Source organism: Carya illinoinensis, chromosome 16, assembly GCF_018687715.1.
Source record: "Carya illinoinensis cultivar Pawnee chromosome 16, C.illinoinensisPawnee_v1, whole genome shotgun sequence".
NCBI classification, from domain to species: Eukaryota; Viridiplantae; Streptophyta; class Magnoliopsida; order Fagales; family Juglandaceae; genus Carya; species Carya illinoinensis.
This window is the reverse complement of record NC_056767.1, coordinates 43,484-67,357: the sequence shown is the minus strand read 5'-3', so window position 1 is coordinate 67,357 and position 23,874 is coordinate 43,484. Positions and strand designations below refer to the sequence as shown.

Sequence of the window (23,874 nt, the reverse complement as noted above, 5' to 3'; positions counted from 1 at the left end):
GGCGCACGGCCCTGCAGGCAAGCCAGGCGCGCACACTGGCCAAACCCATGGCCAGCCAACACGCACAGCCAGGCCAAGGGCCAGGCCTTGCAAGCGGCCAGCAGGCAGCACTGGCAAGCCACGCACGCGACCAGCCCGAGCACCCAGCAGGCAATCTATGCCCACGTCCAGCCATGCAAGCCACGCCAGCCATGCAAGCCATGCACGCTGCACGGCCAGACCACCAACCGTGGGGACCAAACGATCAGCATGCACATGCCAGCGAGCTGGTGGGCCAGCATGCATGCCAGACCAAGTCAGGCAGCTGCACGACCAGCCTGCCTGTCCAGACCCGGCCTGGTGCACACCCACGCACAAGCCATGCGCAGCGACCACCAGCCACCCAGCAGCCATGCTCGACCAAGTGAGCACCAACCCAACCAGCCCTATCTCCACGGACCAAGACATCTCAAGGGCCACGTGGACTTATCCTCACCATTGAAGACTCCCTAGGGTTTTACTATATATTTTACCTTTATGCATTGTAAGAGGGACTTTTGGACATTTTGATTATTTCCGAACACTTATGTTCTTGAGGCTTTCGGTGTTTACACTTGGGCTCTAAGGGTGAAATTCGTGAATCCCTTTGAGAGAAACTTCTCTTGCAATTCGTGAATAGAGAAGGTTCATTTCTATCACTTTATTGTTGTATTGCATTGATTTATGTGCTTGAACAATATCCATTCCGTGGCATTCTTCCATTGTTATCCATTGGTGTTGCATGGTATTGTCTAGCATCTTCAACCATTAACTATCGGTTATAGCATTGCTACAAGCTTAGCAAGCTCACCAATCCCAACACAACCCATCTCACCATCCTCATCACCTACACGGCCAGCTCTCACTTCACCCACAACCCTTGATCGATTTGAGCTTGATAGCTTATCACCATCAACCGGTCATAGCCATCATCCCCTTTAAACCGCCTGCATCTAGCCTTCCCAAAAGAACCCTACCTCCCTTCCCATTTCGGGAATCCTAGAAAAACCAACCCTAGCCGCCACACCTAAAGTGGGGGGTGGACAAACCACCTTTCCAAGGTGCAGTTTGTCCCTTGCCATTTCGGGCAATACCAACCCTATACGCCAAGGCCACACACCCCCTTGCCTTGTTCCTTCATTCGGCAACTTCTCCCCAAGATACACAAGCCGAGCCTCAACTGCACCATTTTGCATTGCATGCATCACCATATTAGTTACCCTCATATTCTGAATATCTTTTCTCCCTCCCCAAACACATTCCCTTCTAAGCCTTAGGAAGCCCCATTGCCGGCGAAGGAGCAAAACCAAGCAAGAGAGTGGCATCTTCGGTCAAGACCATGTCCAAGGCAAGCTCGAGGACCCCAAATGCTTAGGAGCTGGACCGAGGCTCCTAACAGGAGTGTGGCGTGCGTTAGGCAAACCGGAGGCTGAGTAGCTTTTTTCGTCTTCAAATGACCATTTATCGTCTTAATACATAGATAAATAACAAGAAATGCCACCAGTATCCCAACTACGCTAATTACCAAAACTTGATAAATTGCCTTTGGCATTTTTGTCTCTGCCGTGACCGTCCCCGGCCCTAACCATGGCTATGGCGGCTGCTGCCTGTACTTGCTCCTATGCGTCTCAATTGCTTCCCCGCTCCAAGTTTTCCACATTGACGTTTCCTTCTTCTTCTGTTTCATGCACTGCTCCTAGTGTTATTCAAATCCCTTGTTTGCGCACAATACGCAGAAACCCCTCAACTCGCTTAGCGGCGGCGAAGAAAGATCTCAACGCCGTTCCCCAGGAGCAAGGGAAACAGCAGAAGAAGGCACAAGTGGTGGAGGAGGAGGAAGACTTGCCTTGGATTCAGGATAAGGCCTTGGACCTCGTGGAGTTCACCGGCTCCGTCGCCCAGGCCATTCCCGGGCCTAGAGTCGGCTCCAGCTCCTTGCCCTGGATTCTCGCTCTTCCTTTGGCCTATGCCGGCCTGACTTTCGTCATCGCCTTTGTCAAGACCGTCCGAAAGTTCACTTCCCCAAGAGAAAAGCGCAGGCGATTGGTCTGGGTCTTTTTTTGGTGCATTCCATGGAGTTTTTTAACAGTGATTTATCTTCGTAATGGGTGTTTTTCTCTTAGTTCAGGTCAATAAAAATGTGATGCTTTGCAAATCAATTGATGAGGTATTTCTGGAGGGAAGAGATAACGAAACACTTGATGATGCTCTCAAGAGACTTGAGAAAAAGGTGAGATGACATGCATAGCACACCCACCTGCACACATGCAATTTCTAAGATTGATTTTGATGGGTTTCCCATTCTAATGTATTCTGCTTGCATCCTCTACTTTGTTCTAACCGCGCCAGTCGCTTGTTCTAAGAGAAAGATAAATGCTTTGTGTCGATTATCGTGATTATTTTCCTTGTAAGTCTATAACATGACGCGGGTGATCTCCTTGTGTTGGTCGGTTTCGCACAAAAAGCTGTCTTAGTTTTGTTACTCAACTACCCATTCATTTCCAGACTGGTTTCGGGATGGAGGAAATCTTGCGCAAGTACATTCGGTATGCTTTGAATGAGAAGCCCTTCAACCCCGACTTGATTTCCAATTTAATTGAGCTTAGGAAAGCTTCCATGTTGGATGATTCCCAAGTGACTGAGATTTTAAACGAAATTTCAAGACGCATTGTGAGAGATAAAGGTAACTCTTAGTTCCATTGCTTGCGGCACTTGTATGGTCTGATGTTCTCTTCTGGCCTGTCTAGAAGTCTAATCTGATGGGGATACATTGAGGGAGACCTTTTCCTTCCCATGTTGTACATTGGATGTTGATGGAGACATAAAGCATCATAGACACGCGCTCAACTTTATCTTCTCTATATAATCTCTAATGAAAACAATTGTCCTATCATGTTGTAAGCCACAAGATTGCCCATTTACAATTCATTGGGATTTAAAACATTAGGATTAGGGCGTTTACTAGTGTAAATGAAAACTTATTCTCACTTTTGTTGTATGTAGACTAGTAATTCATAAGAAATGCTTTGGATAAGTTTGTGCTATCCAAATATCCTACCATTTAGCTTCATATATTCAAGAGTATTAATAATTTAATACACTGTTTGTCCTGAATTAATAATTTTTGGTTTGGGAGTCTTAAAGATTTTTCCTTATGGTTACAATGCAATGACAGTATGACACTGTTAGTGTTAGATTGTATTCGTTTGTCTCGTGTGTGCTTAAACAATCTCAACTCTACAAGCCATCATATGCAAATGGAGTTGTAACCTATTGCTCCAGACTGAGTGTTCTTTTTCTGAAATTACTTTGTATATGGTTTGCAACAATCAACACTTTCTCATGATTGGGAATTGCAACTTCCTACCATACGAATGCCATTTAAAGTCTTGAAGGGAAGAAAACCATAGTCTCTCAACAGTGAATTTCATAAAGGTCTTCCCACCCTTTTCATAATTCTGCTGCATGCATGGACACACATTGGATTTGTTTGGGACTCTTTTGCTCTCCTGAATTTTAGGATGTGTTATTCTATTTAAAGCTGTTCACAAGATAAACCAAGACATTCCTTTGAAAATTGGAAACTTATGGGAAGGAGGTCTTTATTATATTGAAAATTGATGCTTGTTTTCTCCCATTGTTATTCCTCATGTCTGCTTCTCTCCTCTCACTTTCTATTAGCGTTGGGGTGTCTGCATTGATGATTTTTTCATCCTCTTGTGCACTTGATGCATAAGCGAACTTGCTCATTAACCTTCTTGAGGAACGAGTCAAGAATAAGATTTTTTTTTTTTTTATAAGTATTCAAGAGTAAGATTTTAGTTAGATAAATACCTCATTGTAGCTCCAATGCTATCAGATACTTATGGCTTGTCTATGATTTTCAGGTCCCGTTGTCTTGGACATGTCAGGTTATTCTGAAAAGGGTTTCAAGAGAAAACTAGCTGTCCAGGCCCTTTTTGGAAAGGTTTTCTATCTGTCTGAGGTAAGTGGCTGAAAAGCTGATGCATGGGCTTATTTTTTTAATAAACTGCTACCGTGAAAAATTTAAGCTTGTGATAGCAGGAAAACTGCCTTGAAATTTTTTGGTCCTTGCTCCTCATCAAATTTTCAAACGTGTTCTCAGTAGTTAAACCTGCCTCAAGCTGCATTATTGCATGGGTGGAAGGATCAGTAGATGTTAAGGACAGTGGTTTTGAGAGTGTGGCCTACAGCTGAACTGTCTTCTTTGGCCCCTCAAAACGTTCTTGAATAGAAATGGTTTTTGATTTCTGTAAAAGAGAATTAAGGCACTGACTCAAAGATCTTGAATCTTAATTCCTTATGAGGCATGGCACATATCTGTAATGCATGCAAGAATTCCCGGTGTATCTGTGTGTTTGAGACTTTGCACAGTTTTATGACATGTGTTTTTTTTAGAATAAAATAAAATCGGAAAGATATTTTCATTATGAATTTAGTAAATTCTAAGCTTTAGCTTTTGTTTTTATTTGGTGGGTTTGGGAGGGGGGGTTGTTTTCAAGCCGATTTGATTACTTATTATCCCTTGAATTGGTTGTTCTTCTGTTTCATTTTCTGTCTAGCTGCCAGAGTTCTGTTCGAGAGACAGCTCCTTGGTTGTCAAGGAAATTTTTGGAGTTACAGAGTATGCCTCTATCCTTTTCTTGATTAAGTCAAAACTTTGAAAACATTGTTAGCCATGCTCATGATATCCATTTTTGTACTCAGTGAAGATGCAGACAAGCTTAGGATACACACCCTTTCTGAAGCTGGGGATATGGATTCCCTTGAGAAGATGGTTGATGGTTCAGATTCGGAAGATTCTAGTGGGTGATCATCTTAGATTCTTATGCTGCTTGATTCGCATGCGAAATATTTCACAGATGTTGTTTGGGACTGCGAGGGCCTTATTAGAAAGTTCGTTACTTGTTTCAACTATCTTTGGCATTTTTAAGGTCGTGAGTGCATCGGTTTAGATTCTGTCGCAGGTCATTTTTAAGCGATGTATGAATTTATTTGGCTAGGAATATCCCACACATGGAAATCAGCGAGGACTCATTGACATATGGAATGCGGTGGGGGATTGAGATCCTAGTACTCGCGGCCTTCGGCTCCAGAAGATAAAGCTTATTTGCATTTGTTTCCCACGGGGCGACGAGGGTTGGTCTTGTCATCGCGTCTGGTACTCGTATCCAAATTCCAGAACTCATTCTACATTCAGATACACGCATGACGCCCAAAGCCTGAAGTGCTATACAAATCTTCTTTTTGGGAAAAATACGCAAATTACCCTCAAACTTGAAACTACCATCCGTATTATAATCACCAATCACTCCATTAAGTTATCAAGAAATTGTGATGTTATCCTCTTTTCCTCTAAAAAAGAAAAAATCACTCCTTAAATTCTTAAAAAAAAAAAAAAACACACTAGTATAAAACATTTTTTTGTCAAATATAATATTTTGTACAGATTTAACATATTTTAAAAAAATAATATGATAATCTTAATCATAATAAAATAATACTTTGCTTCTTGCAAGAGGATTAGGCCTCGTTTGAATAATAAATTGAGATGAGATGAAAGTTGAATAAAATATTATTATTTATTATTTTTTTTTTGTTTTTGTTTTGAGGTTTAAAAAAGTTGGATTGTGTATTGTATTTTATTGAAAAGTTTGAAAAAATTGTAATAATTAGATGTGATGAAATGAGTGGAGATTGTTATCCAAACTAGGCCTAAGAAAATGATTCCACTCATAAAGATATTCTGCTGTATATTTCTTCAAAAAAAATATTAATATTTGTTGTAATATGGATAGCTTTATCACAATATAATAATTATGTAATTGAATAACAAGTAATAGGCTTTATTCTGGTATTGGAGAATGAGAATTATTTGAGAATTTTGTGAATAGAAATGAAATAGTTTAAGTTAAGATGTTTTATTGAATTTTAAAAAATGTGAGAAAAAAATTAAATAAAAAATTATAAAGTTAAAATATTGTTAAATATAATGTTTTAATATAATTTTATTTTAAAATTTGAAAAAATAGTATTATTTTTTGTGTTTTGTTTAAAAATTTGAAAATTTTATAATAATTAAATAAAAAATTGAAAAATTAAAATTAAAAAATATTTATATTTGACTATATTTAATTTAATTTTTTTTAAATGAGATAGAGATTTATTTTTCAAACAAACCCTTCATCTTTTGATTTGGTTAGTTCCGGCAAGATATACCATCCTCGATTTTCTAATTTGGTTCTCTCGAGACAAAACACAGATGCCACCCTCCTCTCTGTCCAATCCATGTTGCGTGGTCATCACATTAGTCGTGTGGCATCTGAAGACCCTTCCACCTCTCTGCCAACTGACGAAAGCAGAATTAGTGCCTAATATATATATTTTATGGATTTTGTTATTTATAAATAAAATTACATACTAACCTACGTATTTATTTATATTTAAAATTTAAATTAATATTATTTTTAATAAAATTTATTTTTTAATTAATCAAATCATATTAGTATATGGATTAATATACAATTATAATTATAATTATATTTTTTCAATAAATATATCCGTATCTATCCATATATATATACTCCTTGCATGTCTGAATCGGTGCTGCTTTTGGTCTTCCGTGTATGGTTATTCCTTGTCTTTCTCCGTACGTATTCTCTCCGTAGAAAACCCATTTTTCTTTTTCTTTAGATTTCTCTCATATTTTGCTCTGTGGGGACTTTGTCCTTTTAGTAAGAATCTTTGACTTGGATTGTTTTTATCGAGATTGTATTTTCTGGTGTGAAATTCTACTCCTTGTTCATAGATTGGTTTCATCTTTCTATGCTGTTTTTGTTTTTACTCTTAATCTTCTATTCGATGATAATTGTTCTGTTCTTTTTAGCATTACCTTCTATGCTTCTATGCAATTGTATTTACATTTTTTTTTTAATAGGTAATTGTATTTACATTTTTATTTCGCGATTTTCCATAAAGATTATTACAGTTTTCTCTGTCATGCCGGAGGAGGAGGAGGAGGAGGAGGAGGAGGGGGGGGGGGGGGGGGGGGCGCGGCCAAGTCATCGTTCTAGTCATCGTTCTCTTTGGTTTGATTCGGGGTCTGGTGGATGATGTCTTCTTCGTGTTCTTTTTGTTTGGTTATTGTTATTACTCTTAAGAAAATGGTTGATTATAATAGTTATAAATGAGAATACTAGCTGATTACATTTATCATCTTCAAAACTGCATCTAAATGCCACTTTCATTTTTCTTTTAATTCGTTATGGCGATGGTGGAATTTCAGTTATAAATTCTTGTGGTAGTTGTTTTATCCAGAAAAGTCCTCAGTTTCGTAAATTTGAGCTTTCTGATTTTTTTGAAAAAGGAGACCTGTGTTTGAGATTATGAAATTTGGCTTCTTCAGGTAGTTTAAAAGGATTGTTTGGTCTCTTGTGCTTATGATTACAGTTAATTGTAAGAAAAAGAATATTGCTTCTCGCTTTCCTGATCTTTTTACTTTCTCATTGTTCATTATTACCGTTTATTATTATTATTATTATTATTATTATTGTCTTCCCTTTTAATCTAAGTTTCTTGTCCTTTGATCTCAGTGCTGAGTTTTAAAGCCCTAAAACCATCCGGAGAGCGTTCCCTATTATCGAAACAGCGGCCATTTCTTTCATTCCATATGCACCACATTAAGCATAGAGGCACCATCTTCTATACAGATGCAATGTGGTGATTACCCCTAATCCCTCTCCAACATTACAATAAATCTATCACCCTTGCCTATCACCCATTTCTTTGTTAAACCTTCTCCATTGCCTATTTTATAATATAATTTCTGGTAGTTTGTCATTATTATTCTTCTAAGATCAAGGTTTTCCTCCTATTAAAGTTTGTTCCTCTCTGACTTGTAGAATTTATATGGGCTAAGTCAAGCATTTCATGGGAGGTATAGAGGACAATGAACCGCCATTGAAACGCACAAAAATTTGTTTGGCTGAATCAAATAGCTTATTGAAAGACTTATCTCATATGCAGCCCGTAGCTTGCTCTATGGGATATTCAATGGCTAGGCCTCTACCCTCACATGGGGATGAAGAAACTATTGGTTCGAAAGGAATTATCAAACGATCAGAATTCATCAAAATTATAACTAGGGCATTGTATTCACTTGGATATGATAAGAGTGGGGCCCTTTTAGAGGAAGAGTCAGGTATAACATTGCACTCATCAGTATTTAATTTGCTTATGCAGCGAGTGAATGATGGAAAATGGAATGAATGTGTGGCTATGCTGCATACAATTGGTGTCTTGGATGAGAAAACTGTGAAATCAACATCTTTCCTGATATTGGAGCAGAAGTTCCTCGAGCATCTGAAAATGGAAAAAGTAACCGATGCTTTAGATACTTTACGGAATGAGATTGTACCTCTCTGTGTTAATGTGAGTCGAGTTCATGAGCTTGCTGCCTGCATTGTCGCACCTTCACAGTATGTAAGACTTGGGCTTTCCAGTCAAGATATTGATGTTGTAAAGTCACGGTCAAATATTTTGGAGACACTGCAGAAGGTGCTTCCTGCAGCAGTAATGACACCTGAAAAAAGGTTAGAACATCTAGTTGAACAGGCTCTTGATGTGCAGCGAGATGCTTGTATATTTCACAACACTTTGGATAGTGATTTGTCTTTGTACTCGGATCATCATTGTGGGAAAAACCAAATTCCTTCTCAAACGTTACAGGTTAGGGTGCCTTCTAGCTTTATGGTTGTTTGTTCCTGTTTTCCCCAGTTGCTTCATTTGCAGTTCTTGAGCTTTGTTTGTAGAGCATGCAAAATATAATACAATTGTTGATTAGTGGGATGGCTTATTTATTGAAACCGGTGAAGATAATCTATTTTCCTGTCTGTGTTGCTATCTGTCAAAACTTTCTTGATGTCAGTTTGTATGTTGAAGGTGTTTTTTTTTGGCTTCTATGTTGTGTTAGCATAGAGCTAAGGTAGTATTGTTCATACATCTGGTAAAACTTCAGTGACAGAAAACCTTTTACATCCATGGAGGCATGCTGAATTTTGAGACTCATACCTTAGCGATGGGACATGGCATGAGCTGTAAGACAATGTTAGCATCATCATTCGCAGAAATCATAAAATTGTATTTTCATATTCTTACTGATGAGAACAAACAATGTAAGGATTTCCATTTTAAATGTCCAAGTGTTGATGAAGGTAATGTGTAATACCTCAGTTTTGGCTATAAGCCTATATGAAGGTGGTGAATGGGATCCCACATTTTTTGCGAGAGAGAAGTTATTGCCTTTTATGATGATTCTAATGGGCTACAATTATAACATTGCCAATTCCTTTTGGAGAATAGGCCTAGGATGTGGCTTAAGTTTTTCTTGGGTTATTACAAATGGTATTAAAGTCAAATTCAGCCAGAATTGTGGGACTTTAGTTGTGCGACTTATGTTGGAAGGGCTTGGTAAAGACGTCAAGGGTATAAGAGGTGGATATTGTAATACCTTGGAATGAGTATAGGAAGATAGTTAATTAAATCTCACATTTTTAGCCCCTAGGGGTTGGCTTAGGTGGTAAAGGCCTTGGGCTTGGGGGTATACTCTCCCTAGGTCTAAGGTTCAAATCCCCTTGGGTGCAAACAATCTCTAGGAACCATCGAACTAGGAGATTTTTCCATTGAATTACTTGAGGTGCACTTGCAGGAAGCTCATTGCCGAGGATCTGTGTACCCCTAGGATTAGTTGGGACGCTGTTCTCAAACACCCAGTGCCAATACAAAAAAAGTACTTATAAAAAAAATTAAATCTCACATTGTTTAGGAGAGAGAATTTCGTGCCCTTTTTAATGACTTCATTTAGCTCCAATTATAATATTGACTAGTCTTTTTGAATTATAGTACCTAATGTGGCTTGAGCCTTTCTTAGATCATTACATAATGTGTCATGAATCATGGTCAAACCACTGCAAACGTTTGTCAAAGTACTAAGCACCAAACTATTCTTGCCTAAGGTTTTCGTCTTATTACCCCTCATGCCCACCCGACTGAGGAGAAGGTAAGTCATTGATTTCCTACTTGAGCCTTGAGGCTTGAGGGTCAACAATCCCGTCAGGCCTTTAGTATCGAAAAAAGTTATGCCTTTAGTCTTGGTGAGATTCTTTTTGTTAAAAAAATTTTCAATGAAACATCATACACGCCAGTTTAGATTTTATTGTCACTGATAATGAAGTTCTATTCTCTCAAAATGCTACTGTATATTTGTGATTTATTAAAGTTAAGCTGCCTATGCAATGGGCGTTTTATTTATTTCTTATGTGCCTTAGAGATGGACTGTAAATTGAAAATTTTGCTCATTGAATCTGACAGATACTTCAAGAACATACTGATGAAGTTTGGTTTTTGGAATTTTCACATGATGGGAAATATTTAGCTTCATCATCGAAAGATCAATCAGCAATTATATGGGAGGTAACTGTTTATCTGATTATTGGCTTTAATCGGTCGAAAGTAATTTAACTTTTTACTCTCTCTCTCTCTCTCTCTTAGTGTCTGAATTGGATGCTTATGATGTTGCATGGCATCTGGGTATTTGAGGAAATGGCAGAAATTTCAGAGACTTCTGACTGTCAAATACATCTTGTTGTACCATTTATCTTACTATATTTGTTACTGTTTCTGGAATGTCACCTTCCCAGTTATACAAATGTCAATTTCTTGTTTCAGAATGTTCTCTTAAAGGATTTAGAAATTCCACCCTTTTAGGTTAAAGAGGATGGTCGTGTTTCATTGAAGCATAAACTAACTGGCCACCAGAAGCCAGTGTTGATGGTGTCATGGGGTCCGAATGATCGCCAGCTCCTCACGTGTGGACTGGAGGAGGTCATTAAACGTTGGGATGTCATATCTGGAGAATGCCTCCTTGTTTATGAGAAAAACAATGTTGGCCTGATTTCTTGTGGATGGTTCCCTGATGGTAGAGGGATATTCTCTGGTATGACTGACAAGAGTATCTGCCTCTGGGATTTGGATGGAAGAGAGCTGGAATGTTGGAAAGGGCAGCAAACACTCAGGATATCAGACATGGCTGTAACTGATGATGGAAAGAGGATCATAAGCATATGCAAAGAAACCTCAATATTATTGCTTGACAGGGAGGCAAAATTTGAGAGATTGGTTGAAGAGGAGGAAGCAATTACTTCGTTCTCCTTGTCAAAGGACAATAAATTCCTACTGGTCAATCTTATAAATCAAGAAATTCATCTTTGGAGTATAGAGGGTGATCTAAAGGTTGTGGCAAAGTACAAAGGTCACAAGTGTTCCAGATTTGTCATTAGATCTTGTTTGGGTGGATTTGAGCAAGCCTTTATTGCCAGCGGGAGTGAGGATTCACAGGTAAGCTGACTTTGGACCCAACTCTTTTGTCTGGCCAGTTTTGATAGTGAGTTGAGTTGAGATAAAATAATAAAATATTATTTTTTAATATTATTATTATTTTAGAATTTGAAAAAGTTAAATTGTTTATTATATTTTATGTTGGAAGTTAGAAAAATTGTAATGATTAGGTGAGATGAGTTGTTCATAAATAGTGGCCCGAAGGTATACGTTGTTCATGGCCTTTGGATTTGAATGGTATCTCCAGTCCCAAGGAGCAAGGGGTTGGACACTAGGATCATTTAAAATATAAAATAATAAAAATGAAGGATAGGGAAAATGTTTTTTATCTTTTTTGGGGGGGGGGGGGGGGGGGGGGGGGGGGGGGTTGTGCGGGATCGTGTTGCTAGGGTCCCTTCAATCATTGACTTTCATCATTTGTTTCGAGAAACAATCGACATTGCATTCGATGTGGTGCAATTTGTGGCCTATGATCATAAAAGTTATTTTCTTCTCAGTAGAAATAATTTTGGGTTTCATGCAATCTTAAATTCGTCATATTTGATCCTTTTTTTTAATTTTTTTAATTTTATCATTGGCCTAAGATGAGAACACCATAGATATGACAACCTTGGTTAAAATCTCGCTAATCCAAGGAAGGCAGTTGATCTAAAAGTTTTCAGTAGGGAATCACAAATTGATTGGATTATATACTTGGGAGAACTCGGTCTCGTTTGGTTACACAAATGAGATAAAATGAAATAAGATAAAAGTTAAATAAATATTGTTAGAATATAATTTTTTAATATTATTTTTCTTTTGAAAAGTTGAATTGTTTATTATATTTTGTATGTGAATTTTAAAAAGTTATAATGATTATATAAGATGAGATAAGATAAGTTTGGTAACCAAACCAGACCTGTAGACATACCTGAAAGAACTTGCAACTGTTCATTATTTCTTCTCACTCACGCTATTTATAAAATGGTTAGATATGTTTCTCTTTTCTTTTCAATAAAAAAGAAGCGCACTCCAATTGAAATTCAAGGTTTGCAATTTCTTATGTAGGTGTATATATGGCACAGAGGTTCTGAGGAACTCCTACAGGCATTGCTAGGGCATTCGGGAGCTGTTAATTGTGTGAGCTGGAATCCTACAAATCTTTACATGTTGGCTTCCGCCAGCGATGATCATACTATTCGAATATGGGGTTTAGATGAGCTCAACTTGACACGCCGAGACTCGCATAGTAATGGCATCACTTGTTGCTCGAATGGAAGAATTTGAAACGATTTTCTAAGACATCCAAAAATTTGTTGAGATTGTAAGAAAGCAAATGTTTTTTGAAAGAATTTATAATAGTAGATGAAATCCATATTTTGCTTAAGTTCTTGGCATTTATAACAGCTAAAAGTGCTACTGGTATCTGCCAATCAAGCAATAAACTAGGTTACTCTTTTGTTTCTTGTTACAATCCCACGTCAACTAAGTATGAGATTGGTTGATAGTTTATAAGCCCCTATGCATCTTTCCCTTACAAGCTTATTTTTAAGTGTAAGTTCTATCTAATGAGTTCATAACACATGGTATCAGAGCTGCCCTATGTATGCAGTATGAAATGCAATTCTAAGGCCATATTGCGATGGTTGCAATTCGTGTGGCACAAGGGGTGATGTTGGCATGGCAGTGTTCGTTCGGGGCTAGGAAAGACCTAGTGCACAGACAGCCCATGTAAGCGCCAAGACTGCCGTGGACGTCAGTAGCGGAGCGTGGTGGTTGTTACGATCACACATCGACTAAATATGTAATTGGTTGATGGTTTATAAGTCCCTAGGCACCTTTTCCTTGCAAATTGATTTTCAAGGGTGAGTTCTACCTAATGGGTTCATAACATTTCTCTTTGCTTGACTATGCTTACTGTACAAGAAGTATGAGCAAGCTATGCTAAAAATTGAAATCTAGCAAAAGTTTGGTCAATTCAAAATACACTAATATCAAACTAGCTAAATAAACAGTAATTTTATCGTCGTCTATTTGGGCTAGCCATAATATGACCAATGAAGTGGTCTGACCATCTATTTTGACCATTATTTAATTGTATGTTTTTGATGCGGTAGCCCTTTTTCTTTTTGTGTGCTCCCTCCTATTGTTCTTCCAAGCTAGTATTAGAGCGCACAATAAGATTTAAAGAATATACTACATATTTTACAATCAATTGATATAATCATTTCATTACATTAAAAATGAACTTCATTCTTACAAATTATCTTTTATTTAATATAAAATCATAAAAATTTATAGGCATATAGTTAATCTAAAGTATAGGTAAATAAAATATGCATCCAGAAATATTAAGCCTTTTTCTTTCTCCATAGGCCTTTTTTTTCTCTACCAAAGTAATCAAAGTTTCCATCATTTCCGCCCAGAGTAAAGTGGAGCTTTGGCTCCTCCCTCCTTCCTCTTGTCATGCTAATGTTGGAACTGTCCATAGTTTTTTTTCTCAGTTTTTTTTTTTTTTTTGTGGTTTTCAATACAAAGCACCAAGATGCATTGATCTGCTACCTACTGGCCTACTACAATTGCCACACCTCCCACCAACAGACTCTCCAACCGTCGATTTGTCAAATGATGGAAGAAAACTGACCAAAAGAGCGATGTGAGCTGCACGTGAAACTCATGTGCTGTCGCGCCAAGGGGAGTTTGCTACCGCCACGCGAGCACCACTTAGATTAGTGACTTCGGATATCTTATATATGACCTTTACCTTCTTTCTAAGAGTGGCACGTGAACCACTTGTGCCTCCACAACCAGTGACGGTCATTTGCCGGCGAATTGACTCATCTTCTGGTTGCTACTTCCTTATATTCCCGCTTTTCCTAATCAAGGATTAAGATAAAGTAGTCATGAAAGCCTCATTCAAGCAGTCTAGACCGACAAAATGTAGCACACAACTATCCACTACGACTTGTAGTTGTAGTTTTATAGTCTGTTTATCAGACTATAAAAAAACCGCTTCAAGCGGCTTTCCCTTTGTAGGAAATTAGTATAAGCCAAATTTTTAACTCTTGATCCCTCTTTTTTATTTCTTGTGTTGTATTTGTATGTTTTGAGATGATTGTTGGAGGTTTCCACTCTATTGAATCTAGTATTTTGTAATCACTTAGTTTATCTATGAAATGTTTGCTTAGAAAAAAAAAATATGCATCTTTGACATATGGAAGAGGCTTGTGTTTGAGATATAGGTGCTTTTAATGGTAGAGGATCTTAGAGCATTTCCATTTGGTTCCCTAAAGCTTCATTTTTCCTAAGTTTTAGGGTTTATATTTGGGATTTTCCCTAAATGCATGCTCCATCCGGCTCCTCATTTTAGGGCTTGGTTTTGGGGATGCTACAGTGGCTCCCCATAGATGGGGAAGCACTGTATATCCTCAATCCTCCCTTTCAGTTTCTCATCTCCCGCCATTGTCTCTCATCCTCAACCTCCTTGCTACTGACCGTCGTTCGCCTCCCCATTTGGCAGCCCCTTTGATCATCATCTTTGGTAAGACCCACACACACACACACACACACACACACACACACACACTCTCTCTCTCTCTCTCTCTCTCTCTCTCTCTCTCTCTCTCTCTCTCTCTCTCTCTCTCTCTCTCTCTCTCTCGCAGTAGGATGTTCTGTGTCGATTCCTCTTCTTCCTAGCATACGCCCATATTGTTTCATTGTTTACATCCATCTAATGTCGTGCTTTACTCTGAGATTCAACTCTGTGATTACTCTGTGATTTAACTCAATGTTGATGCCATGCTTTACTCAATTTTCTTATGTCTAATTTACACATTTTCTTGACTTGTGATTTAGTCTAATTTTCTTGTTCAGCAAGTCAAACCTATAGCACCAAGTCGAACATCTTTGTTCTACAAAATTGCTCTTATTTATAGTGTTGGTCTCTCACAATCTATTTAGGGTTTTCCATTTGGGTCTATGATTTTGCATTTTTATTTGTGATTTTGCAGGCTGTGATTTTGCATTTGTATTTATGACTCTGTTGCTAGGGTTTTAATTTGATTTCACTATCTTTACATTCATTATATTTGTTTTCATTATTTTTCATGCTTTCATTTTCACTTGAAATACTTCAGGATAGAGATTACTTTGGTAGTTGGAGATACCATGCTTTGAGTCGGACCCTTGTAGTACTAGCAATCATACATAAAAAAATTTTGAGCCACTAGAGTTTTTATTGTTTCCTTTGTTATGTGGTTCCCTCACTTTCTTTCAATCTTCTATTTTTTTTCTTTCATTCTTTTATTTTGTCTATAAGCGCAAATATTGTATTTAGATTTTGTAGGAGAAAGTGCTTGTAAATTATCTGAAATGAATAATGTTTTTTTTCATTCTTGATTGTATCATCTTTAGTCATACCAACAAAAAGACTGGGCATATTTTAAATGGTTTCATTGGTGAATCATGCTACTTAATCTAGACATATTGGCTTATGTGACTGAGGATGAATAACAACATTTTATCATCCAAGATTACCCATACGTTCTGGCCAACGATATTTTTCCTTTTCTGAACTGCTATTGTGAATAATTCTAGTTCTACAAGCCATCAAAGTATGAGAAATTTAGTGCCTATTTAGTTTGTATTTAGTGTTACCAGTGAGATAGACAGCATTCATTCAACATCATTCTTTTGATGGTAATGTAAATAAATGATGATAGGCATTGAGTGGTGGTCCACGATCATCATGTATATAGGCTTGGCTGCATATGTATTCATCATTTTATATTTGCATAGGTTAATGTGGATCTGTCTTAAGTAAGTTTTTATATCAATCACTTAATTTTAGTTCTACCTTTGTCCTTTGTAGCTTTTGTTGTTGATTTAAGCTTGTTTTTCTGGACTGCATGTCTAGTGTAAGGCTGTGATAATAGTTCTAATTACTCCATGGGAGAGGTTTAGTTCAGAAGTAATTTTAATAGGGCTCCATCAACATGATAGGATAATCCGAACCCGGATGGCCACCAAGTTTTTTTTTTTTTTTTTCACAAAAGGCAATTGGGGTTTAAGGTTTTGCAGCCATTCGAGGTTGGGCTCCTGTCTTACGCATACAGTAAATAAAAAAAAAACTATTTTGAACCCTATGGAACACACATTCGTTATGGAAGCGGATGTGAATGCTCTTATTCATTTAGCATCGATTCAGTTTCTTTACTATAACTATATGTTTCTTAAGTGAACAGGATTTATTCATGTGATGTTCATTTATTCGACACAACCATTTAGCATTACTTTCTGTTATGATCATTACTTTCTTACTTTCTCATTTATATTTGTATGTTCTTATTCATTTTGCATGCTGCTCAATATTGGATTAAAACATTATGTTTTAATCTATATATTGCTTATCTCATTTATGTTTTGACAAGGTTTTATAATATTTGCATGTTGATTTCCTATTGTTTGGATTTTGGAAATCGAAGAAGCTAATTTTGCATGTTGATTTCCTGCTCTAACATACATGCGATAGTTGTATTTGTTCCTTTACAATATTTAGTTTTAATTCATATATTGCTCATTCATTTATGTTTTTATGGTCTTATTCATTTGCATCGTGCTTAGCATTTTTTGGAATTTGTAAATTATATTTCTTGGTGTTATGTTGTGATTTAGCAGCGTTGTTGTCGTTGGATTTGAGCATTGTTGTCGTTGGATTTTCCTTCTCTAGCCCCCTCGGTTGTGATGATGACAAAGCCTCTTGGAAGTACAAGAAATTTGACACATACCTCCATGGCATGGTAACCTGAACGGCCAATAAGTAGTGGCAACCGGTTGTTGCAGCCATTTAAGGGTGCCAAATTTCCTATATGTTACTATTCGGTTCCTGAGCCAGCTAGCAAAATTATGTCTCTATTGTTCTTAAGTTTTTAACATGTCTACCAACTTTTGTGTGTCTACAATTTCTTAGAGATAGATTCACAAGATCATAGACATATGTACTTCATTAACCTTTTTAGTCAGGACCCTTAAATTTACCACACTTACAATGGTCAAAGTCAACAATCTCCTGTGACTTTTGATGACTCTCCACCTTTACCCCAAGTAGAGAGCCTTTCTCCATAAGAAAAGCAGCCAGAGGTGCGAACTTCATCTCGAAGAAGACAAGTTACTTATCTCAGCATGGCTGAATACTAGCGTTGATGCCATCTAAGCACCTAACTTTGAAAAAAAAATAGTCATTACTTCAATGAGTATAAAGAAAGTACAATTAAGTGGAGTGTTGAGTCCTTAATATATCGGTGGTCGACCATTCAAAAGACAATCAACAAATTCTATGCTAAACTGGCTCAAGTGGAAAGGTTGAATCAAAGTGGAATGACCAAGCAAAACAATGTATAACCATCCACTTTGATATGCTTTTGGCATTTGCTTTTTTATAAGTTATGTTTCCTTTACCTACTTGGTCATTAATTTTACCATTTTATTCTTTAATTGCAAGTTTGACAAAAAGAAGATCATGTACTAATCGCTGGAGAAAACCTCCTTTCAGTTTGAGTATTGTTGGCATCTATTGAAGGATAAACCCAAATGGATTTAGTGTTACATAAAGAACGGTCCAAAGCGAAAGTTGACGATCTCTCTGACCCTGACTCGTACCTCAGCTGCTACTGTAGATTCAATATGTGGTATCGAGGTCAAGAATGTTGTTGACAATGATGTCATTGAATTGGAGAGGCCAATGAGAAGGAAAGTTGAGAAAGCAAAACTAGGGGTGTAAAATAAATCGGTGAACCGGTGGGATCAGTTTGGTTCAAAGTTTAGTTCGGTCCGATACTAGTTTTATTTTTCTTAAAACCGGTCAAAATAGGTCCAGTTTCAATTTTTCTTTTTTTAAAACCAGACCGAACCAAACCGGACTGGTTTATATATATGTTAATTCTTTCTATTATATATAATTTTTATATATAATATATAATTATATATAATAGTTTTGTATTATATGATAAATTACCAATTAATATAATATTAAATTTTAAAATCTTATATCATTTTGTTTATTGTATTAATAATATACTAATATTATATAGTGCATATTAATAGTTATTCTAATACTATATCACTATATATTATAATATGCTATAATATATCACTATAGTCTATAATACAGTTATAATATATATTATAATATACTATAATATATTATCACTATAGTATTATATACTATATTATATAATATAATACATTAAAACTGGACTGAACCGAACCTGAAACTGATAAAACTGGAGTATCGGTTTAAGAGGGTAACCGGTGCGTAATCGGTTTTGAAAATACTAAACCGGTACATACCGGTTCAGTCTTAAATTTTGTCCAAAACCAAACCGGACCGAACCGGTTACACCCCTAAGCAAAACGTAAGGCCCAAAGCAGGCCAGTAGAAGAGATGGTTGAGTTGAGCAAGCTGGATTATACTCTTCTTAAGGAGTCACGTGCTTAGGAGAAAGAGTTTTTTTAGCTTAAGGCCGAGAAAATGCAATACGATCGAGAAAGAGAGGAAAATAAAATCCGACAAGAGGACGAAAGATTGAGGCCTAGAAACTGGAATTCGCCTGGAGGGAAGCGGATCAGAGAGCAGAGAGATCAGTGAGAAAGAGATGAGTGAATAATGCTAATCGATATGAGTACCTTGCTTGGACTATGATGAATATATTTCTAGCAACGTCAAAGTGAAATCATGGCAAGACGTAATGCTAAACAAAATTGACTTTGGTTTTTTTTTTTTTTTTTTTTTTTTTTTTTTTTTTTTATGTAATTTGTTTGTTATAAAGATAAAGTATAATTTGTATAATTTTGACAACATTAATCAGTGAGTTTGAGACTGAGGTTGGCTGTTACTGTCTAACACTGGGATGTATGTTATATAATTTGTATATTTGGTGGTATTTATTCTAGAAGTTTAAAGATGTTGAGAATGATTTTGTGCATGGATAGAATCTATTGATAAGTTCGGCGTTATAATTGTTTAAACTATTATAGATAATGAACATATTACAATAATAATTTACATTTCTCTTTAAGATGGAATTAGACTTGGGTTCTTGAGAATGTGAATGGAACCAAAAGCCCTATTTATACAGAAAAAAATTTACCATTACATATAGGACAAATAATGTTACTGTCGGAGTGTAGATAAAAAATGTTACTGTTAAAAAAAAGACAAAAAATGTTACCATCAAAGAAATGACAACAACTATTATCGTCGTCACATGGAAAAGATGTGTTACCGTTGGAGTAAGGGAAAAAATATTAATGTTATATAAAAGGACAAAAAATGTTACCATTAGACAAATGCAAATAAAATATTGTCGTTATATATGCAGACAAAATCATATTAAAAAAATACCATCGCATTGAAAAATGCACATATTAAAAAAAATCAAGGACTCTCTTGGAATTATAAGGCCTTTATATCCAATATTTCTCACTTATTTGTTCCAAGGACCATTAAGAAAGGTATGGATCATCCGGATTAGAACTTAGCAGTTATTGAAGACATGAATGTATTACAGAATAACAGTACTTGGGAAATTGTTGATTTACCAAAGGAAAATAAAACTGTAGGTTGCAAATGGGTGTTTACAGTTAAATGCAAGGCTCATTGCAGTATAGAGAGATATAATGCGAGACTCGTTGCAAAAAGTTTTACACAAACATACGGAATTGACTATCAAGAAACTTTTGCTTCAATGGCCAAGATAAACTCAATCCGAGTGTTACTCTCCTTAGCAGTTAGTTGTACATTCTAACTAGCCCTTACACCAATTGGATTTAAAAAATGCTTTTTTAAATGGAGATCTAGAGGATGGAGTGTTTGTGGAATTACCACCAGGTTTTGAAGGTAATCTTGGCAAAGATAAGGTGTGTAAATTAAAAAGGCATTGTATGGGCTCAAGCAATCTCCGAGAGCTTGGTTTGAACTCTTTGGGAAGGCTGTAAAGGGTCATGGTTAATGCTATGGTCGAGTTGATCACACCATGTTCTATAAGCACTCAAGTGAAGGGAAGGTTGCTATTCTAATTGTCTATGTTGATGATATTATTTTGATAGGTAATGACAACAAAGAACTTGAGAAATTAAAATAGATGCTTGCTAATGAATTTGAGATTAAAGACTTGGGTGACTTGAAGTATTTTCTCGGTATGGAATTTGCAAAGTCAAGCCTGAGAAAGTAACCAATAGAGACCAGTACCAAAAATTGGTTAGAAAGTTACTTTATCTATCACATACACGTCCTGACATAGCCTTTGCTATTAGTATGGTAAGCCAATTCATGCACTCACCAGGGCCTAACCACTTTGATGCAATTTATAGAATCCTGAGATATTTAAAGGGAACTCCAGAAAAAGGTCTATTGATTGAAGACCATAGACATCTACAAGTTGAGGTATACAATGATGCAGATTGGGGTGGGAGTATAATCGATAGAAGATCAACTTCTGGTTATTGTGCCTTTGTTGGTAAAAAATTTGGTTACATGGCATAGCAAAAAACAAAATGTGGTAATTACGAGTAGTGCAAAGGTAGAACTTAGAGCAATTGCTCATGGAAATTGTGAAGTGTTGTGGATTAAGAAATTATTGTAAGAATTGAAAGTCACTAATCCACTACCTATGAGACTGTATTGTGATAACAAATATGTCATAGCCATTGCTCACAATTCAGTGCTTCATGATAAAACAAAACACGTTGAGGTCAACAATCATTTTATAAAGAAGAAGCTGGACAGTGAACTGACTTGTTTACCCTTTATCTTTACTATTGAACAAGTAGTAGATATACTTACAAAAGGACTACCAAAGAAGCAATTTGAAATTTGATTGGCAGCTATAGAAGACATCTTCAAACCAGCTTGAGGGGAAGTGTTGGAAAATTTTCAAATTTATCCAGTCAACTCTCCCTGAATTATAGGTGAAATTTATGTAATTATGTAAATATTCTTAAGAGATATTCTAGTATATATTCTTAGGAGATATTCTAGGAGATTTTCTAGCAATTGTCATTCTTTCCTTTTATTATTATTTCCCTTATCCTTGTAGTCTATAAGACATACGGATTGTAACTTATTTTAAAATAATAAGAAATACTATTCCAATTCTTCTCCACTTCTAGACTTCAAAACTTTACTATTTACATATTAGTTCAAATGATCTAACATCACTTTAGCATACAAATGCAGCCTAAAATGAGCTAGTAATTTTCATGCATTAAATTTGATTTTAGTCTAAATTGCAATGACTTGTAAGAGCATTAGCATTGGTTTATCTATATGCATGTGTAAAATCACATGTTTTAGAGATTGATTTTGCCATTCAAGAAAAACTCTCACATTGGATTATATATCTTTGAACCAAAATAAAAATAAATTTTATTATTATTAATTTTTTTCCTAAAACTATTTTTTTAATATTTTACAATTAGCACCCACTATAAATTCTATCATTTAACCCGTGTTCAAAAACACCAATTTTTTACTATTGAGAGAGAGAGAGAGAGTGGGAGGAGAGAGAAGAAATTAATAAAATAGGATTTGAAGATTGAACAACACCTGTAAAGATGCAAAGTTACTGTTCATAGATATCCATAAATTTATATATACATAATCTAATGTAATCAATTTAATGATTAGTTATGCAAATATATGTTTGCATATGCATACAGATAAAATAATGACAATGCTCTGCCGGCCCATTTGCATTTACTCTCGTCGTATGAGATAAACTCTAGAGTGTCCTTGAAGCGTTGAACATTAGGGAGAAAATTCAATACATTTGGATTGTTTTTTTAATTTTTGGTACAAACTTATTTTACATTTGGATGCTGAGATGATTTTAAATGATTTGTGAATAATAATGAATAGTTTATGAATAATAATTAACTGTTTATAAATAATAACGAAATAGTATGACACTATTTCACTTACCGAACACAATCTAAAATTAAAAAAATTAAAAAGAAGAAAGATATCGTAATCAAGTAATGCTAGGTACAAGTCCCAAATACATAAGACTTATAAAAGCTATTTGTAAAAAAGTGGATCCCATTGATAAAGAATAGTTTTTTTACACTTTTTTAAGGTGATGTTTACTTTTTTACAAGGACTTATATGATATTTGTCTATTTGATACTTATACAAATAATTTCTTATCCCAATAGGGCTCCAAATTAAGTTTAACTAAACTACAAAAGATAAAAGGAAATGAAATTTTTAAAACTGTAACTGCAAAAAAAGAAAAAATAAAAATTTGAAATAAACTCTATTGAGTCCACTCCCATTTCTCTCCAGGCGCAATGCCAAGAGAAGGATTACCTTGATTGGTGGTGGGCTCTTCTCTGAGCTGCAACGGAAAGTGAACTGCTAACCTATTTTAGGAAGTAGGGCAATAGGGTCCAATGTAGTGCTGTGCTGGTGCTATTGGTGTAGCTTGGTGGCTGTTAGTATGAAATCCAATATTGTAGTTCTCAAACTCCTTTGGAGAGAAGTATGATGATTGTGGTCTTAGAGGAAAGGATGAACGGAAGAAGATAGCGGAATCAGTTTGCTTTGCTTAGAGGAAAGGATGAACGGAAGAAGATAGCGGAATCAGTTTGCTTTGCATAGGAGGGCACCTAGGGAGAATGGAGCTCTGGGTAGGCACACGTGGTGCACACATCGATTGACGAGCAGTTCCTATTGACGCTTCTTGGAGAGCAAATGTTGTTGAGGTGGGCAGTGCAGTGTGTTGCTGTTGGAGGGCTGGATATGCAGGACGCGCATGACAGCTTCACACATCGGTCTGTTGTCGATACCACCTGTTCTAGCTTGAAGATCGACAATTTCTAATTTTGTTGGCAACGCGTGTAGTTCAGAGGTAACACTCAAGTAGCAGATCAGGCTTTATTTTCGCAAAACAAAGAAACAAAAAACAAAAAAACAAAAGATACAAACAGGATGCCGAAAATAAAATCTAACCAGGTAGGTCTGGTAGAGGGAGATGAAGGATGGCTCTAGTGTTACCCATGTCTTTGATTGTATTTTTGCCAAGGAACCGTGACTCCAAATTTCACAACCCAAAATTACGGAGGGCAAGATCAATGCACTATTTATTTACTGGCCGAATTTTTGGACTCTGAAATTTGCCCGTGTACCCATCTTTTTCTATTTTACCTTCTTATTTTTTCAATTCAAAATTTCTCTCCGACTTTATTTTTGGATCAATGGCTTTAAACCAGTGACATTGAAAATTTGAATAAATGATTTTAAAGCGAAAAATACACAACAATATTATAATAATTCGATAAATATGAATTTTTACGTGGTTCCACTCGTTTTTTTTTTTTTAGAAAGGCAAGGGGTTATCTTATCAATATTCTTTATTTGTCTTAGCTACGTAAATATTTGGAATAGTATGAAAATTCCTTAGAGGG

General features: G+C 36.2%; 2 protein-coding genes across 4 annotated transcripts; both read left to right on the top strand.

The window, feature by feature from the left end:
- Positions 1 to 1,515: 1,515 nt before the first annotated feature.
- On the top strand, positions 1,516 to 4,998 carry LOC122299097. Of its 2 annotated transcripts, XM_043109026.1 has the most exons (6): positions 1,516 to 2,064; positions 2,147 to 2,248; positions 2,524 to 2,701; positions 3,906 to 4,003; positions 4,602 to 4,663; positions 4,747 to 4,998. In XM_043109026.1, exons 1-6 carry the CDS (start codon positions 1,606 to 1,608, stop codon positions 4,850 to 4,852), a joined length of 1,005 nt encoding a protein of 334 aa, XP_042964960.1. In that variant the 5' UTR covers positions 1,516 to 1,605; the 3' UTR covers positions 4,853 to 4,998. The 2 variants fall into 2 exon arrangements, with proteins under 2 accessions (XP_042964960.1, XP_042964961.1); XM_043109027.1 differs by lacking the exons at positions 4,602 to 4,663; positions 4,747 to 4,998 and adding an exon at positions 4,145 to 4,469.
- A 1,600-nt stretch (positions 4,999 to 6,598) lies between these two features.
- LOC122299096 (WD repeat-containing protein 26 homolog) lies at positions 6,599 to 12,799 on the top strand. 2 transcript variants are annotated; one of them, XM_043109024.1, is made up of 6 exons: positions 6,608 to 6,688; positions 7,632 to 7,758; positions 7,941 to 8,766; positions 10,408 to 10,509; positions 10,804 to 11,433; positions 12,481 to 12,799. In XM_043109024.1, exons 3-6 carry the CDS (start codon positions 7,969 to 7,971, stop codon positions 12,697 to 12,699), a joined length of 1,749 nt encoding a protein of 582 aa, XP_042964958.1. In that variant the 5' UTR covers positions 6,608 to 6,688; positions 7,632 to 7,758; positions 7,941 to 7,968; the 3' UTR covers positions 12,700 to 12,799. The 2 variants fall into 2 exon arrangements, with proteins under 2 accessions (XP_042964959.1, XP_042964958.1); XM_043109025.1 differs by lacking the exon at positions 7,632 to 7,758 and having other exon boundaries at positions 6,599 to 6,688.
- Positions 12,800 to 23,874: the final 11,075 nt, after the last annotated feature.

Excerpts from the sequence above, each read along its gene's own strand:
- LOC122299097 (XM_043109026.1), top strand. The coding sequence starts at position 1,606 with ATGGCTATGGCGGCTGCTGCCTGTACTTGCTCCTATGCGTCTCAATTG. Across the intron at positions 2,702-3,905 it reads ACGCATTGTGAGAGATAAAG|GTCCCGTTGTCTTGGACATG; the intron begins GTAACTCTTAGT and ends TATGATTTTCAG. Across the intron at positions 4,004-4,601 it reads AGGTTTTCTATCTGTCTGAG|CTGCCAGAGTTCTGTTCGAG; the intron begins GTAAGTGGCTGA and ends TTTTCTGTCTAG.
- LOC122299096 (XM_043109025.1), top strand. The coding sequence starts at position 7,969 with ATGGGAGGTATAGAGGACAATGAACCGCCATTGAAACGCACAAAAATT. Across the intron at positions 10,510-10,803 it reads AATCAGCAATTATATGGGAG|GTTAAAGAGGATGGTCGTGT; the intron begins GTAACTGTTTAT and ends CCACCCTTTTAG. Across the intron at positions 11,434-12,480 it reads GCGGGAGTGAGGATTCACAG|GTGTATATATGGCACAGAGG; the intron begins GTAAGCTGACTT and ends TTTCTTATGTAG.